General features: G+C 42.0%; 1 protein-coding gene across 1 annotated transcript in view; it reads right to left on the minus strand.

Annotated features, from left to right (window-relative positions):
* PCCB (propionyl-CoA carboxylase subunit beta) overlaps nt 1-10627 on the minus strand; it is a 93126-nt gene extending 82499 nt beyond the window's left edge. The window contains exons 1-5 of the mRNA XM_049628791.1: nt 10245-10627; nt 7738-7857; nt 6670-6738; nt 3714-3770; nt 1316-1429 (exon numbers count right to left, since the gene is read on the minus strand). Coding sequence (XP_049484748.1) covers nt 1316-1429; nt 3714-3770; nt 6670-6738; nt 7738-7857; nt 10245-10514 — 630 coding nt within the window. The 5' untranslated portion in view covers nt 10515-10627. The remainder of the gene's footprint in view (nt 1-1315; nt 1430-3713; nt 3771-6669; nt 6739-7737; nt 7858-10244) is intronic.
* Between the last annotated feature and the right edge of the window lie 8666 nt (nt 10628-19293).

Here is a 19293-nt window from a genome sequence, read left to right on the forward strand (position 1 = left end):
TCTGGGTAAAGGGCATACAGGGAGTTCCTTGAACTGTTTTTGGAATTTTTAGGTAAAATTTGAAATTTTATAAAAATTACAAAAAAAATTTTAAACAGTACAGTAGCAGGAAGTGGCTGGAGCTGTAGAAATGACAAGCAGCATTAGTAAATAATTTATTAAAGTCACTGAAGCCTATCTCCTGAAAAGAAAACACAACACAACTTGCAGCCTATACTCACAAAGATGGGTTAGACTAGGAGATATTCTAAAACCCTGATAACCTCTAAAATGTGGGGATTTACTGCCACTTCTCTTATGGCCATGCTTTCTTTCCTTCATTTCCAACACAGGCATGACTACCAGGTTAGGGGGCAAAGGAGATTTTCCAGGCCTAAACTGTTCTGACTATGCCACCCAAAGTGCTAATTCTCCCCAGTAGGTTATTCCTAGAGCTCAAGATTAAAGATTAAAAAGTAGGTTCACAAAGTGGCTTCTCAACGAACATGTGTATTCCCACAACTAGCAGAGCAGCTTACACAAATACACATTTTTCTGATGGATCACAAAGGGCAGTAGCCAGGGATAAAACATTCATAAGCCTGCAGGCCAGGGAGATGACAAGAACAGCTGGCCTGATTAGAAACAATGTCTGCCTGTCTCTTTCCTGCCTTCTCCCTATTTCCTCCCCTCCCCAGAAATACAGACCTCTCCCTTTCCTCAAGTTTCCATCTGGCAGTATCTCTCTCCCTTACCCCAACCTCCTTTACCTTCTTATAACATACTTCCTACTTCAAGTAATACATCTAATCTACTTTTGTGTTTTTCATTTCTTTCTTTGTAATTTTAGTTTGTAAGTAAGCAGAAAGATCTGATATACTGTTCATCAAATGTTTCTGAATAGTGGGATTTGGCTGATTTTTCTTCTTTGTACTACAACTTGAACTTCATATGATGATATTGTGTTTTAAACAAAATAAAATACTATTTTTTTAATTCCTAATTCTAGCAAATCAATTCATTTTAAACTTTCATAATATTCCATGTCCCTTGCTTTTGAGAAAAATAATTAGGTGATTTCCCCTATAAGTGATCTTTAATTTTGTTTTCCCCTAAGAGTTGCCCTCTGTGATAAAAAAAAAAGTAAACCCTCTCCACCTACTCTCTTGCTTTTTGTACACCTTCCATGCCTTCCCCAATGACACAGGAAGAAGCCACAGAACAGACACAAGGTAGATAACAAGGAATAGGGATGTGAAAGCTCTAACCAGGGCACAGCTTAGAAATTAAGCCTTGTATTATTTTATTCTGTAAATGCTATTAACAGGTTTCTTACCAGAAAAATGTCTGCATAGCCAGCCAAAGACTCTACTCCCTCTTGGATCCGTGCTCCCCCAGAGTCATTCAGTCCAATCACTGGAGCCCCCACTGTCACGGCCTGGTCCATGATCTGAGACAGCAAAGCAATCTTTTATGAGACAACTGATCCTTTTATCAAAAACAATTTATAAAGTACCATGGTGTTTTCTGGAAAATGTTCCAAGTGCACTTTTCTTTTTAAATGCTCATTCTGAGAGAGAGAGAGAGAGAGAGAGGAGAGCACGTGCATGTGAATAGGGAGAGGGGCAGAGAGAGAAGAGAGAGAATCCCAAGTAGGCTCCACACTGTCAGCACAGAGCACGATGCAGGACTCAATCTCATGAGCCATGAGATCATGACCTGAGCTGCAATCAAGAGTTGGATGTTTAACCAAGTGAGCCATTTGGGCACTCCTAATTACACTTCTCAAAACAGGAATCATTAACACTGGCTTCATTCCCCATGATGATTAGGTACCTCCATGGAAAACAGAACCAAAATTTTAAGGGCTGATTCATGCCCTTCAGGCATCCAAAAGCCAAAGCACTTCCCACCAGCAGGGGATAAGACTGCTCATAGCAACCATTTCTGAGCCACAGGCCCAGGCTATAATATTTTCCAGTATCCAGTTTTGTTCCCAACTTTTTTTTTTTCAAGCAGGTTCCATGCCCAACGTAGGGCTTGGGCATGGCCTTGAGAACTCATGACCTTGAGATCTCATGACCTTGAGATCAAGAGTCACATGTTCTACTGGCTGAGCCAGTCAGGCGTCACCACCTACCCCTGCCCCCCTTACTCTTTTGAAAGAACTGACACTAAGCACAATAACAAAATAGTATTTTTATGAAAGTACATGTAGATCCATCTGTTAACCAGAGCCAGGCCCAAGCCTGATTTCACTTGCAATAAGGCATATTTTCCTCATGGGTCAGTAGTTGAGGGCTTAATAAGCAACATTCCTAAGAACCCTTTTCAGTTCACAAAGTACTTCCGCTTCCATTATCTCATTCAACCTGATAACAGAGGCAGTGAAAAGAAAAATTAGAGAGGATTAAAAGTTAAGTGATCGGCCCAAGGTTTCAGAAATAATACATGACAAGATCACATCTAGAATCCAGGTTTTCCATTACACAGGGAAGCACTGCTTGACTATTAACAGTCAACCGTACCTTTAATTCCACATTTCTCCAAGTATGATCTATACTTTTATTCATCTCCAGAGCATCTCATCACTAGCAGTGGGGGTTTTTTAGGTTTTTTTTTTAATTTTTTTTTACATTTATTTATTTTTGAGAAACAGAGTGAGACAAAGCATGAGCAGGGGAGGGGCAGAGAGAGAAGGAGACACAGAATCTGAAGCAGGCTCCAGGCTCTGAGCAAGTGGTCAGCACAGAGCCTGATGCGGGACCCGAACCCGCAAACTGTGAGATCATGACCTGAGCCAAAGTTGGACACTCAACAGACTGAGCCACCCAGGTGCCCCAGCAGTGTTTTTTAAAATACCATCATATAATCCTTGCACTGTTCTTTATCCTTTAGTACCTGGACTCTCCACCTAGATCATGGGCTCTTTACCTGGAGTCTTCAGAATCCCAAGGGGTCTGTAATAGATTTCGTCCATGCAGTGCTTGGATGGGAAAAAATTTAATCTTTACCTTTATTAACTCTAGCTGATCTTTAACATACCTTTTAATTATGAACACAGGAAACAAAATCATTATTTTATGAGAAATACCTGTGACTTTTTATTAATAGAAGCCACGGATATTTTTATGTCACACTAAAGTTGCAGGTATCTTGAAGTAGCATTTTCACTCATGCCTACTTTGAAACTATAGAGGTTTAAATGCACAGCTAAATCTTGTTATTTGATAAATTTGAAAGCACACAGATTACAAATAGGAGTGCCTGGGTGGCTCAGTTGATTAAGCATCCAAGTCTTGATTTCAGCTCAGGTCATAATCTCACAGTTGGGGAGATCAAGCCCCATGTCAGGCTCTGTGCAGACAGTGCAGAGCCTGCTTGGGATTTTCTCTCTCTCTCTCTCTCTCTCTCCCTCTCTCTCTCTCTCTCTCTCTCCCTCCCTCCCTCCCTCTCAAAATAAACAAACATAAAAAGCATGAATATTACAATTGTAATTTTTTTTTTAATATTTTTTAACTCTTTGTAATCCTACATATCTTATGCATGTAAATCATTACCAGGTTGCCAAAGGGATCCATGATACAAAAAATGTGAAGAATTCCTGCCTTGGACTAAAGGGATGTTTGGGTCTGCACCCACCCCACATACACAGCTCATTGCCTTGCACCCCAATATTTAATATGAACTATGTGACTGATGAAAGTACTGGGTTTTCAAGATTAAATACTTACTTTGCAGATCTTTTGGGCATGTGCCCCAGACAGACTACCTCCAAAAACTGTAAAATCCTAAAAAGAAAACAAATCAACAAATAAAATATAGTCACTAGCCAGGAATGAAAAGCCAGGAGGAAGACAAAATGAAAAACTCTTAGTCAAAAGTTTTTGAAGGCTTTTCAGGAGTTCAAAAAATTAGGAATGGTCTTTTATTCACTATTCTATGGAGTAATTTGTACCTTAGAGGGAATTCATGTATTGTCAACAGCAAAAGACAGTCTTTGCTCTACAAAAATGAATCCTAGCTCTCTAAGGAAAACTTTTCATGCAGAATTAACCTGAAAAATCAGATTCTATAGATGTCAGGCAGGAAATTCTATTACTAGAAATATTTGCCATTCTGGGGCTCCTGGGTAGCTCAGTCAGTTGGGCGTCCGACTTCGGCTCAGCTCATGATCTCATGGTCCGTGAGTTCGAGCCCCACGTCGGGCTCTGTGCTGACAGCTCAGAGCCTGGAGCCTGTTTCAGATTCTGTGTCTCCCTCTCTCTGACCCTCCCCCGTTCATGCTCTGTCTCCCTCTGTCTCAAAAATAAATAAACGTTAAAAAAAAAAAAAAAAGAAAAAGAAATATTTGCCATTTTGACGAGAGGTTAAAAAAAAAAAAAAAAAGACAATCAGAGCCCTCACGGCTTCCTCTTGCTTATGGAATTTCATTACCTTCTGATATAAAGGGCTTCTTGTGGGAAGGACCTCCTTTCTAAAGCCACCTCAAAAAGCGAGTAATTAAAAACAGAGTCAGCTCAGGAGGACAAAAAAGGAAGAGGAAACAATGGCAGAGGAGAGAGTGAACAACAAACTCAGGGGAACTGAAAGCACAAAAAGAATATCTGACTTGGAGCAAATGGAAGCCTATATACTGCAGGGGGAGTAACCACAAGGATGGAACAAGCCAGGAACTATAGGAAGGGGTGGGGGGGGGCAGGGGAACAGACTGATAAAAACTCTGGGTTAGGAGCAGTTGGACCCCACAGGGCCTCTCCTTCACCTTGAGAAGAGGAAACATTTATTCTCTAAAGCAATTTCACCAGAAGGACTCTGGATTCACAATCACCAGTGGCAAAAGAAAGCAAAGGTGAGGCTAAAAACATCTGAGATTAGGAACCTATACAAGAATAGATTGTCCTCCCCCAGAACATACCTATGAACAATTATCAGTCAAGAGACTAAGGCTGCTTCTACAGAAAAGCAGAAGATCCCCAGAAAAAACAACTGCAGATATTAACATTTTGGGGATCAGTACAAAAAACTGGCTCATCACTCCCTACCCTAAGTATCCTTCAGGGCTTATTTCAAATGCCCCATTTTCCCTAAAGCATTCCTCAAGGCTGAATGTGATCGTCCACTGTCCCGGGCCCACAGCACTTACCCAGAATCACTCTTGCCCTCATCTGTACAGATCTCCTGTTCTGCCCCAATTTATCTACAAAATGAGATTAGGTTTTTCAGGGCAGGAACTCTGGCTCAGTCATCTCCCTCTCCTCGCCCCCAATCCTCATCCTACCCTACCCCATGGGCATAAGAAGTAATCAAAAGTATCAATTCAATGAATTTTGTATTTGCTCAAAAGTTAGAAGGTTGAGTCCAGAAAGTACAATAACTTACTTTGTTCTAGCTATCTTATTAATAATTCCTTCTGTACATGTTTTTGCATCTTTCTTTCTGTACAAGTTTTTGCCTAGCTCTCATAATTTCTTCTAGTTAAGTAGTTGGTAGACCCATTTATAACAGTTTTAAAACATGTCAAAGGTAATTCATTAAGTGAATGAGTACTAAGTACATTTAAAATTAATCAGTTATTTAATAGTGAACCCATAATTTTAATATTTAACAAGCTTTATAATTTTAGATCTGTAAAAGGAACTAAGTATTTAGAATTATACGTATACTTCCATGTCTTGAGGTGGAGAGGGGTGGTAATCAAACCCAAAATAATAAAGTGTTAGTTTACTATTAGCTGCTGTAACAATTACCACAAATTCAGTGGTTTAAAACAACACAAATTCATTCTCTTCACAGTTCTGTAATTTAGAAGTCTTACATGGGCCTCACTGAGCTACTCTCAAGGTTAGCATGATTAGATGTCTTTCTGGAGGCTCCAAGGGAGAATCTGTTTTCTTGCCTTTTCCCTGTTCTGGCGACCAAATGCATTCCTTTGCTCATGACCTCCTTCCTCCATCTTCTTAGACACCAATGGCAGGTGAAGCCCTTCCCAGCACATTCTTCCGACCTCCTCTTCTGCCTCTCCTTCTTTTAAGGACCCTTGTGTTTATATGTGTCCACCTGGGTAACCCAGCCTACTTTATTTTAAGGCCAGCTAATCAGTGACACTAATTCCATCTGCAGCTTAATTCCCCTTTGCCATGTAAGGTAATATAGTCACAGGTTTTGAGAATTAGGAGTTGGACATCTTTGGGAGCTATTCTGCCTACTATATTTTCCTATGGTTTCAGTGTGAAGAAACTGTATCTGTCCTTATGAAGCCTAACAAAACTTGTTTGAATAGTTTCATGAAGCCCAAAACTGAGGGGCCTATGTTCCTGAGACTCAAGTCCCTTCCACCCAGGCTGCATTCACAGCACTCTCTTAGGCCCACACATTGCCCAGGACATGGATGCCCTCCAGGCACACACCCAACCCACCAAGAAACATCTCATTCACTTAGAATAAACTCCTGGTTCCTGGGACTTTTTACATGATTACTGCCCTGTGATTATCCCTAAAACAGACTCAGGATTCTGAGAAAAACACATACTATGGTAGAATATTCTGGACACATGCACTGAAAAACAAAGTATATCCCTCTTCTGCCCCCACTACAGGCAAGTTTTCATTCCTCAAGACTTTCTTCTCACATAGTTGGTCCTGGCTCTGCCCTCCAGGAAAGCTCGGCCTATTCGAGTTATTAAATACCTGACTGAAGACATAAACCAATCTTCCATTGATTCGGCCCCGTCCAGTGACCACACTGTCTCCAGGAAACTACCAGAAAAACAGAAAAATAAAAGTTAAAAAAGCCAAATACATCTTTTAATGAATTTGACAATTATGCCCGAATGAAAGACCAAAAAAATAAAATAACCCACCCTAAATTTCTTAAAATTCAATATGAACCAAGAACATGAAGGAATCTCCCCTTCCCCTTCTCAGCTCTGCAATAGCAAGCACTAGGCTACTGGTTCATCAACAGAAGTAACGGACACTATAGTTAGGCCTCATCTTCCTTCTTAACAGTAAAATAATCAAGACTCCCCCTAGGGCCACTGCTACCAAATGCCACAGGAAGGAGAAGGGCATATAATGACACATGGCAACTCTAGAAAGCCACACACCCCACCTCCAAGCCTTAGGGAAAACCCATCATTTTGCTTGGAATCCTGGAATATTGTGTAGCCCATAATGACTCAAACGGAGCCAGCTGATGCGATGCCAAATTCACAAATCTTTGGTGAATAACAGCATATATACAGACCTGAAGAAAACTGATCAAAAATGAATCCAGAGAACTCTGCATACCATGGAGAACATCCAATTAAAAAAAGTGTCAGTGACTCTGACTTTAAAAACTCCATAAAGTCAAAGTGTCAAAAGAGGCAAGTGGTCCTGCTTTAGGGGTCTCTGGTGCCTAGATGGACCAGAACACAACCAAGACATTTTCGCCTTTCCTTCTAAGTTTGTCACTCCATACCTGCGAGAACTCTGAACCCACAACCAGAGACCTGGAAACTGGGCCATAGTCACACTGCACAAGGTATGAACAGTCCCATTCCATTCCTTCATCTGCAAAGGTAACTGGGGGAATCTGGAGGCCCAATAGTACTTCTTCAGAGGCACTCTTACAGTTTCAGCCCTCTAACTTGAAAACTATTAAATGTACCTTGAGTTCCAGATGGCCTTCATTATTAGGCTAATGAGTAGGTCAGCAGGGCCACGGCTAGACAGTGCAACTTAGAGGCTCACACCACCATTGTAAAAAGATACCTTATTCTTATCAGCAGCCATTCCAAAATCTGCACATCTGTGTTCCACAAACATGTCGCTCTCAACAAAACTGCCAGGGTCCAGCAAGAGGCTGATCCGCTCTCTGGCAGTCAGCTTTCCCTAAAATACAACAAAAACCATTCAGTCATGTCATCATAGAGAAGGTCAGTAAGCAAGGAGTGCTTGTGAGTGGGCCACGAAGACAGGTTTTGCCCCTTCACCTCACATGAAAGCCTCTATTCCATCAACCCACCCAAAACACTGGTGTTATCAGTAGATATCAGCCAGTAAGTAAATCAGGGCAGACAGGCTACTCCAGGAGCTACCAACTGTGGAGGGTAAATAAGGAAGTGGGAAGAGGAAAAGATGGAGAGAAGTGGGGGTAAGGAGAGCCTGACCCTGGAACAAGATAACTAGTTACACAAACATTTACTGGAGACCTAAGGAGTAATAAAAAGAAGAATGGAAAAGTAGGAGGTGGAAAACTAAATCAGGCTTACTGAAGGGCCTAAGGCTACACCCCCACATTCACAAGTTTCTTCTAGGGAACCCCACACAAACTCACCTCACTAGTGTCCAACCCCAAAGACACTTTCAGGACTACTTCCTGGTTCTTCTGCCTCTTCTATGGCTTCTCCTACTATCCTACATTGGGGCTCGGCTTAGAAACCCCACACCTGACAGTGATACTATAATATGGCAACAACCCCACAGCAGGTAGTGCCTGAGATGAAAAGGAGTTAAACAGAGTGGTAAAGAGCTCATGTGAGAGGAGTGAAAAATTGCTTCTTGGAGAGGAGGTTGGAACCTTCAACTTATCAAGAGCCTCTGTTGCTTGGACTCTCAAGCCCTTAGACTAAGCCAAACACCCAGGCCTACTGTCCTCTGCCCTCTCTCCACCCCAGGGAAAAACCTCAAGTTGGCTCTTTTTTCCCCCCATAATAAAGCAGCCAAAGCCAGTGAGGTCGTTTTAAAACAGACAAGTGTATACACTGTTGTGTGGAGTAAGTTTTCCAGAAAGCAATTTAGCAACATATATTAGAGTGTTCAAAATATTCCTATCTTTTGACCCAGTGATTCCGTTTCTGGAAATCTATCCTATGGAAGTCATCCAAAAATTGCTGAAAAGGGGGTGGAGTGGGGGATTTAAATCAAGTCAGCCTCCTAAGTCAGCTCTGGCAAAAGAAAAATAGTTTCTGGAGCCTGCATCAAAACCCAGTAGGGTCCACCTAGCGAAGAGGTGGGGTGATGTTCCAGGGAGAATTCAGCAATGGGCCCCAATACAAAGCGTGCACAGGAGCACTGCCAGGCCTTTCCAAAGTATGATGTAAAAATTCCTTCAACCCAGACAGAGCCACCCCAGGGGAGGAAGGGAAAGCACTCCTGGCACCACACACAACCAAATATACATCTTGCTCCCAAGAGTTAAGAATTATTACTATCTTCTGTTTAGAATAAACTGACTCCTCAGGATTAAGTAACTTGTCAAAAAGGAATGGTCACCTTCATGTTCTTGTCAAATGGGGATTTCCATCTAAATCAACACCTAGAATTCAATCAAGAACTAGTTCGAATTTCCTCACTGAAGACCCCCAGCCTTCCACCCCAGTCACCACCCCCAGGCTTGACATGTGCCTCGGTGCCCTTCACCGCTAAGAATTTCACTTTGCATCTTCCCGGTTATTTAACTCACCCAGCACAAAGGTCCAGTTTCACACACATGTCAGTGACGCACCGCGTGAGCCTACTTCCAAGTCCCTGGTCACCCATCTGGGCCTCAGTTTCTCCTGCTGATAAATGGTCACCCAGCTTATCTCTGAAGGCCAGCTGTAATTCAGGCCTCAAAAACCTCCCTGCCTCCGTCGCGCGTCGTGCTTTTCCTACCCAGCATGTCTATGCATGCTGAGATCTTAAAGGCGTTCAGCCAGCATTGAGGAGGCAGAAGTTCCCACAAGATCCGGGAGCTCAACCCACCCCAGATTAATGTGAGAGTTTGCCCAAGTTTCTTCCCCCACCATATGCTTCGATTTTCCTGTTACCATGATGGAGCAAGAACCGAATACTACCTACCACCCTTCCTCCGGGCATGAGAAGAACACGCAGAATTTTTGTTTTGTTTCGTTTTTTTATTAAGTGCCCGTCATCGCTTCTGTAGCTCTACCAATAAGATTGTGAGGGGGAAAATACTATTTTCTCCTTTCAATAAACTGACTCCTAGCGATTAACTGGTCCAAAAGTTTATAGAAGTTAAATGGTGAGTTGTCTGGGGCCGAGCAGCTGCGACTAAAAATCCAGAAGTAAAGCACAGGGCAATGAGGCACAAAGGTGCTTATTCTCGTTTTACCTGCCATTTGGTGAAAGGCTACAGGTTCTCAAGGTGAACCTTCTCGTCCCCGCCCCTCCTCGGCATCGCGCGGATTGGCTGAAAGGACTGGGGCGCCGCGAGCCGGCAACTCTGTAATAGGTTGCGAACGCCAGGGGGATGGTCGGGTCCCCCTAGGACTCACTCGTTTATGCTGTGCGTCGATGCGACGCTGGCCTCCTCCCAGCAACGCGGCGCTGCGCTTGTTTTCGATGCGCTCGTTAACCGAGACGGGCTGGCTACACAGGCTGCGGACAGCACCGCGGAGACCGCCCACCACAACGCTGAGTCTTGCTCCAGCCGCCACCACGCGCATTGCCACCGCCATCTTTGCTCCGCGGCGAGCTCCCAGCCGCTGTGCCTGAGTACGCTTCTGCGTCAAGCGTGGGCATCGGGTTCTGCGCCTGCGCAGCATGGGTGGGACGTAGAGAGCCTATGGGCTGGACGTCACAGCACGCTTAGGAGAAAAGCCTGAGAGCTTGAGACTCCCTACCGCTCTGGGACATCATCCTGAGAAGGATAGTACTGTCCTCAGATCTGGTGCCTTTCTTGCTGCACAGAAGATGGATTTAATCCTTGCTCTTTTCTGGCTACCTTGACCTCGAATTTGGTCGTCCCACCACCTCCAGAAAATGAGTAGGTAATAGGAGCTAACCAACATGTATTAAACACTGCCAGGTGTGGCTTAAAGCACTCACGTGCATTAGCTTATTATCCTGATTTCACAGATGAGGCAAATGAAGCACAGAGAGGTAGAGTGATTTGATCAAGAGCCAACACTAAAGATGTGGTGGAACCAGGATTCAGACACACAGACCAACTATGTGCCGCACTTAACCTCTAGTGGGTAGTTTTCAAAATGTGGGCCCAGCAGTGGGAACAAGTGGGAAATGCAGACTTTCAAATTCTCATACTTCGCCCCAGACCAACTGAATTAAATTCTGAGGGAGCAGCCAGCAATCTGTTTCACCAGACGACCTCTAGGTGATTTTGACGCTTGCTAGATTTTGAGAACTACTCCTCTAGGAATTTAGAACTGAACTCTTAGGAGCTTGTCCATCTGTTTCCCCAGCTAACAAGCAGCTCTTTAAGGCAAAGTGCAAGGTGTCTATTTTGCATTCTTAGCTACAGAAAACTACTAAAATTGATCATTAAACCCTCCAAGCTCCAGCTCACAGCTAGAGCCTTCATAAAGTCCAAATTCTGGGTTGGGACTTTGATGTTAATTCAATTCAGCAAATCTTTTTGAGCACCTACTATGTGCCAAGAACTAACCACCAGTGTTTTTCATATTTCCTGGAGTAGGAATTGTTCACCTAGCATGCAAGGAAGCTGAGAGTCCAAAGTCTGAGGTTGTGTGACTGGACAAAGCCTACCTGCATGTGCCTGACCCCATAGTAGATGTTGTTGGCCCGGCATCTGGGTCCCTGCTTTAAGAACCTCATCAACCTGGAGAGAGAGACAAAGGATCTGCCTGGTAGCACAGGGGAGAATTTGGGCAAGGCTGGATGTGTCAAGAAGAGTAGCTCTGAAATGTAACTGCATGTAGCATATAAAGATTCCCATACGGTTCTACCATCCACTTTTTGGGAATGGTGGTAAATGAGACTGCAAAGCAATAACAGAGTTAAAGTATGAAGAATTTTGCCATGTTCAGAAATTGGGAGTTCATTTGGGCTGGGGGCCATGAGACTCTTGTTCTAACGTGTTTTGCAGATCCCTCTCCAGTGGCACATCTCACACTGTGGTAAGATTGGTTAGCTCATTTCTCAGCTAGATTCCCAAGTCAGAGGGCATAAACTGTGGCTGGCTTGCTCACCACTGTAGCCCCTGCACCTAGAACAAGGCCCTGTACATAGGAAGCCTTCAGAATGTATTTGCAGAATTGAATTGAGCTAGCAGAAAGGCAATTGCATGTGGCTCAAGAGGTTTTTTCCTACACCTATGCATCCTTCCAGGCTCTGCTCAGGTATCATCTCCTCAAGGCAGTACTCTGATCTCCCTTCTGCCTGGGTTAGGGAAAGTATCAGTCCCTCAGGAAAGCAAGGAAGTTTTTCTTATTTAACTTTCAATAACCAGTGGTTAGCAGAAAGCCCAGTCCATAAATAACTGTTAGACTGAACCCAATTTTTCCCTCTCTCTCCACTTTCCCTTTCCCCTCCTCTCATTCTTCCTCCTCACTGTTTTAGTGCCCTACCATGGGTATTATATATACAGTCCTATAGATCTATACTGTTATTCTTTACCTCGGATGGAATTCCCAGCCTAGGATGGGTGGAGGTGGGGTAGAAGGAGGGTTGAACTACCTGGTAATTTCCCTCTGGAATCCTAGCATACTCCGAGCTGTTTTCCTGCCCCTAGTCCTCCTTGCTTGCATTATTTCTCCATTTTGAAACAGAAGTCACCCTGACCTAGCTGTTCTATCCTAGTCAGTGATCACTGTCAGTGAAGATGGGTGAAATGGAAGGAAGGAGTAAATTTGGAAAAGGTCACACATATTTGGGTGAGCGTGTTATCCAGATCTTCTGAGAAGCAGCTGCCAAGAAAGGAATTAAATGTGCAAGAAATCAATTAGGGGAACGACCTGTGAGAGAAAATGGGGCAGCAGCTGGGAGAGGCTGGGAGAACTATCAGATTGCAGTACAAGTCTGAACCCCAGCCAAGGAGAAAGGGAAGGAAAAAAGGTGATTAGGAGCTCCTTAGACTACTGTGCACATTTAAGGAAAGTTCAGCAAGGCTGTCAAGGAGTCCTAGAGCCAAAATATTCCTGCCCGTGCTTGGCTGGTAGCAGCCCATGAGAGGTGTGGCCTCAGTACAAATGCAGCAATTAATTTCAGATCAGTCAATTACTCTTAATGCAATCCGGGTGTCTTGTCACCTTAGCAAGTTTGAGGTGGTTGAAAGTAAAAGGGTGTGAGAGGAAATTTTGGAGAGGAGCTGCCATCCGTATGAGAAGAGAGGATTTTTAAGATGTTTCTTATGCCTTATGAATGTACTTCTCTCCTTAGTGTTTTATTTTTTAATGAAAAAAAAAATGAAATGCTTTAGTTACTTTTTTTTTTTTCTAGGCTGCGTGCCTTGGACTGCTAAGATTGGGTCATAAGAACCCTGTCTTTAAATTTCAGTTAAAACTGTATTATTGGGCGTTTGGGTGGCTCAGTTGTTTGGGCATCCGACTTTGGCTCAGGTCATGATCTCACGGCTCTGGGTTCAAGCCCCACGTCGGGCTCTGTGTTGACAGCTCAGAGCCTGGAGCCTGCTTCGGATTCTGTGGCTCCCTCTCTCTCTGCCCCTCCCCCTCTCATGCCCTGTCTCTCTCTCCTTCAAAAATAAATAAACATTTAAATTTTTTTTTAAAGAAACTGTAATTATTAAGAACTGGAAACTGTTTTTCCCACACCACACACCAAAATCCTCATCTTTTCTGACTCCCTGAGCTCTGTGGGAAATGAGCAGAGCTCTTCTGTACCTTTTCCCAGAGGCACTTCCAGGCCATTCTTCCACCATTGTTGAGCTGTTCTTTCTTTGAAGTTTTTGCCATCTGTTGGTGCCACCTTTCAGCATTTTCTGACCTCCACAACACACACCCCTCTCCCTTCTCCTGTGATTTCCACATAAGGCTCACTTTCCTCCTCTCTCCTGCTGTATTATTCAGGGGTCTCCAGAGAAAGAGAACCATTAGGATATATGTAGATATATGTATGAAGAGATTTATTGTAAGAATTGGCTCATGTTGTTATGGAGGCTAAGAAGTCATGCATTCTGCTATCTGAAAGATGGACCAGAGCAAGTAGGCAAGAAAAAAATAAATATGCAAGAGGCACTGAAATCGGAAAGAAAGAAATAAAACTGTCACTATTTGCAGATGACATGAAATTATATAGAGAAACCCCTAAAGACTCTAATGAAAAACATTAGAACTAATAAACTCAGCAAAGTTGCAGGATAAAATCAATATACAAACGTCCACTGTGTTTCTATACACTAACAATGAGCTATCAGAAACTAAGAAAACAATCCCATTTACAATTGCATCAAAAGAATAAAATATCTGAAAATAATTTTAACCAAGATAAAGGACCTGTGTACTTCAAACTGTAAGAGGTTAATGTAAGGTTGGAGAAGACATAATAAGTGGACAGAGATTCCAAGCTCATGGGTTGGAAGAATTAATACTTAATGTGTCCATACTACCCAAAGCAGTATGTAGATTCAATGCAATCTGTATCAAAATTCCAATGGCATTTTTCATAGAAATACAATTAAAAAATACTAAATTTGTATAGAACCACGAAAAAACCCAAGTAGCCAAAGCACTCTTGAGAAAGAAGAAAAAAGCTGGAGGCATCACACTCCTTGATTTCAAACTATATTACAAAGTTATAGTAATCAAAACAGTATGGTATTGGAAGAAACACAGAGTGCCTAGAAGTAAACCCACACACATATGATCAATTAATTTATGACAAAGGATCCAAGAATATACAATGGTAAAAGGACAATGTCTTCAATAAATGGTGTTGGGAAAATTATACAGCCACATGCAAAAGAATGAAACTGGGACGACTACCAAATAGCATACACAAAAATTTACTAAAAATGGATTAAATACTTGAATATAAGACCCAAAAATCATAAAACTCCTAGGAAAAAAACATAAGCAGTAAGCTTTTGGCATAGGCCTTGGTGATGATTTTTTGATTTGATGCCAAATGTAAAGACAACAAAAGCAAAAGTAAGTGGAACTACATCAAACTAAAAGTCTTCTGTGTGGCAAAGGACATCAACAAAATGAAAAAGCAACCCACTAAGTGGGAGAAAATATTTGCAAATCATATAGCTAATAAAAGGCTAATATTCAAAATATATCAAGAATTCATACAATTCAGTAAAAAAAATCAATCTTATTTAAAAATGGACAGAACCAGGTCACCTGGGTGGCTCAGTCAGTTGAGCATCCAACTCTTGATTTCAGCTCAGGTCATGGTCCCAGGGTCATGGCATGGGGTCCCATGTCCAGCTCCACGCTGGGATTTCATCTACCCCTTTTTCTCTCTCCCTCCCTCTCTCTCTCAAATAAATAATTTAAAAATTGCCAAAAACATAAAATAAAAATGGGCAGAAGATTTGAATAGACATTTTTCCAAAGAAGACAAACAGATAACTAAAAGGTACAAGAAAAGATGCTCAACATCACTAATTATCAGGGAAATGCAAATCCAAATCATAATGAGGTATCATCTCACACCTGTTAAAATGGTTAATTTCAAAAAGATAAGAGGTAACAAGTGTTGGTAAGGATGTGAAATACCCTTGTGTACTGATGGTGGGAGGGTAATTTGGTGCAGCCACTATGGAAAACAGTATGGAGAATCCTCAAAAAAAAATTAAAAATTGATCTACCATATGATCCAGCAATTCCATGTCTGGGAATTTATCCAAAGAAAATAAAAATACTAACTCAAGAAGTCATATGCACCCCCATGTTCATTGAAGCATTATTTATAATAGCCAAGACATGGAAACAACCTAAGTGTCCACTGACAGATGAATAGCTAAAGAAGTTATGAGATATAATATCAAAATATTCAGCCATGAGAAAGAATGAAATCTTGCCATTTGTGACAACATGGATGGATCTTTAGGGCATAAAGTGAAATAAATTAAACAGAGAAAGACAAATACAGTGTGATTTAACTTATATGTGAAATCTAGAAAGAAAGAAAGAAAGAAAGAAAGAAAGAAAGAAAGAAAAAGAAAGAAAGAAAAAGGAAAGAATAAAACCAAGCTCATAGATACAGAGAATGGATTGGTGGTTGCCAGAGGTGGGGGGGTGGGGAGTCAGTGAAATTGGCAAAGAGGGTCAAAAGGTAAAAATTTCCAGTTATAAAATAAGTAACTCATGGGGATGAAATGTACAGCATGGTGACTGTGGTTAATAATACCACATTGTATTAATGAAACTTGCTAGGAGAGTAAAGCTTAAAAATCTCATCACAAGAAAAAAATGTAACTATGTATGGTGACCAGGCTTGTTATAGTGATCATTTTGCAATATATACAAATATCAAATTATTATGTTGTACCCCTGAAATTAACATTGTATGTCAGTTATACCTCAATAAAAAGTGCTCTGTAATATTTATAGTTTATTGCATGTTTTTCATATATATCAATGAATATTAAAGATCAGATGGTTTTATTTTTTAAAAAAGATGGAGAACCATGAAAGCCTGCGTTGCAATTTAGTCAGAGTCCAAAGGTCTGAGAAAGGGAGAGCAGGAGGGTTAATGGCATAAGCCTGCATCTGAGTCTGAAAGTATTAGAACTAGAGCATGGACGTCCTAGGGCAGGAAAAGATGCATGTCCACCACCATTCTTAAAGAGTCCATTCAGCCATCATGCTGATATGCCCTGGCTCCCTGGCCTCAGAATTCCTCAGCTTTCTCAACATGAAAGGCCTTCAACTCTGTTCCACTTTAGCCACCAACACACTGGACCTTGTAATCCCTAAAAATTGCTCCACTTCTAAGAGCTGGAACCAGGCACTTTTCTCAACCACCTCCGTTCCTCCTACTGTTCCCAAACCCTTTCTTCACACTGCACCTGGTCCATGCCCTCAATATAACACTTTGGTTCCTTCTGTGTAGGTATTTAAACTCTGCCTACTCTAACACTCCTGTCTCTCAAACACTTGAATTTCCATCATGATCACCATGTGAAGGCCCAACCCTTCTTTTAGATAACTCTGACTTTAGTCAGAGACACCATCGGTTGCTGGCAGAAGTCACAAAAATCATACCAGTTATATTAATTTCCTAGAACTGCTGCAACAAATAACCACAAAATTGGTGCCTTAAAACAACCAAAGTTTATTCTCACAGTTCTAGAAAGAGGCCAGAAATCCAACATCAAAGGTTGGCAAGGCCACTCTCCCTTCAAAGTCTCTAGAGGAGAATACTTTCTTGCCTTTTCCAGCTTCCAGAGGTTCCTGGTGTTCCTTAACATGGGGCTGAGGAACTCCAATCTCTCGTCCATCTTCACACACCCTTCTTCCGTTTATCTCCATGTCTGTGATCTCCCTCTCCTTTTTTTTTTTTCTGGTTAGGACACCATTCATTGGATTTAGGGCCCACCCCAAATCCAGGATGACTTTATTTTGAGATCATTAACTTGATGACATGTGCAAAACTCTATCCTATTAAGGTCACATTCACAGGCACCAGGGATTAGGGATTTAAATATGTCTTCTTGGGGGGGGGGGACACAATTCACTACACTATACTAAATCACTGATAATTCTTGCTATTTCTTGCTGTTCTCTTCAACCCCATCTCTGTGTATCCAAATCTAATGTATCCAATTCTAAACATCACCTCTTCCGCTATTTCCCCTTATAAGCAACTTCTCTTTTCTCTAAACTCACATCTGCTCCCCACCCCACCCCCTGCTCATTTATGGCTCTCATCAATTTCTACCTTGTATGGGTGCTATCTATATAAGAGAGCTTTACACTTTCTCTGGCTACCTGGATTGCAGAAAGTGCTTCCCTACTGTCCCATCGGCAAATTTCACTTTGGAAACTTTGGTCTGGCTAGAATCATTTGTGTTGCTCCTGCCATCACTGAACATGCTGCCCTGGTCCCTCTATCTAAAGGTCCCTGTCTTTCTCAACCAACAGAACTTTAGTGATTCCTCTTCCCTAAGCAGTTCCCTGCTCCTGCCTCTTAGCTTCTCCTTTTCCCCTGTCCTCTGCTCAGCAATCTGCCCCTTCTCTACTTCCCCCTCTCAGTCTCCCACCTTTTTCAGACCTGTGAAGCATAGTTCTGCCCCTTAGGCCACCAGTTGCTTCCTTATTCTCTCCTCCACCAGTTCAGTACTTCCTTGGAGGTCTTCTCCAACCTCTGTACCTGACCCACTAGATATCCTTCACTTTCTCCAAGAATACTCTTCACCTTCCTGGCTTTTCTTGAGGTATTAGTTCACTTCCTTCTGATACCCAACAGCTTTTAATCCCACAAAAGTTGTGCACTCTTCTCTTTTTCCCACAGTTTGTCCCTACTTCTATGAGTCCTTGCTTAATATGTTGCATTAAAATTGCTTGTTCACGTTTTGCTGACCTCACCCTTCCCACTCACGTTATAGTTTATAGCTATACTGAGGTTTGGATGTATGTGTTCAGAACAGTGAAACACTGGGTACACTAGCTGCAATGGTTAAAGGTATGAAAAGGGATGGAGATTCAAAGAGTCTTTGAGCTCACAAGGACAGTTCCATTATTGCCTTTCGAATATAGTGATTCTACCACCCTTGAGGATGCCCTTTCTCTTCTCAACCAAAAGAGTCTTAGTGATTCTCTACATTTCTGGATACTGGATTTTGCATTCTAGATATTGTATATTACATTTAAGCTAAAATGAAGCCATGATACAACAAGGACTCTTCCTTTTTCTCTCACCCTCGTCCTTCCTAGCCCTCTTCCAACTACTTAAAAAGTCTAAGAGTCATGATACTAGATTAATAAATGTTTCTTTTAATGAGTGCCTTTGCCTCCTAACTTCTTTTTCTTTCATAATTCCTGCTACAATTCTAAAAGTCTCTATGGATTATACTAATTTCACAATCATTTCTATTACAATAGATGATTTTAAACACTTGGTATGAATTATGCTGTTCTAAAGCAATTACAATTAACATCTAGAACTGGAAAAATTAACTAGATATGACTCTACTGGATTATGAGCTTCTTTAGAGGAAGGATTTTAGGGGTGCCTGGGTGGCTCAGTCGGTTAAGCGTCCAACTTCAGCTCAGGTCACAATCTTGCCGTCCGTGAGTTCGAGCCCCGCATCGGGCTCTGGGCTGATGGCTCAGAGCCTGGAGCCTGCTTCTGATTATGTGTCTCCCTCTCTCTCTGCCCCTCCCCTGTTCATTCTCTGTCTCAAAAATAAATAAATGCTAAAAAAAATTTAGAGGATTTTATAATTCATATTTCTATGTTTCCACTGCCCAATGGGTCCTGATATATGAAAGATATTCGATCACTGAATGAATTGTGTTTCTCCCTACTCCAGTTTCTCTTGAAAAATGAAATGATCTGACCCTCATCTCCATCACTAGAGGCACCTTCTTTCTCATGGGGCTTGGGGAACCTTGTTTTCTGAAGGTGTTGTTGACGTTTGAGGCACGCTTACTG

The sequence above is a fragment of the Panthera uncia genome, chromosome C2, assembly GCF_023721935.1.
Source record: "Panthera uncia isolate 11264 chromosome C2, Puncia_PCG_1.0, whole genome shotgun sequence".
NCBI classification, from domain to species: domain Eukaryota; kingdom Metazoa; phylum Chordata; class Mammalia; order Carnivora; family Felidae; genus Panthera; species Panthera uncia.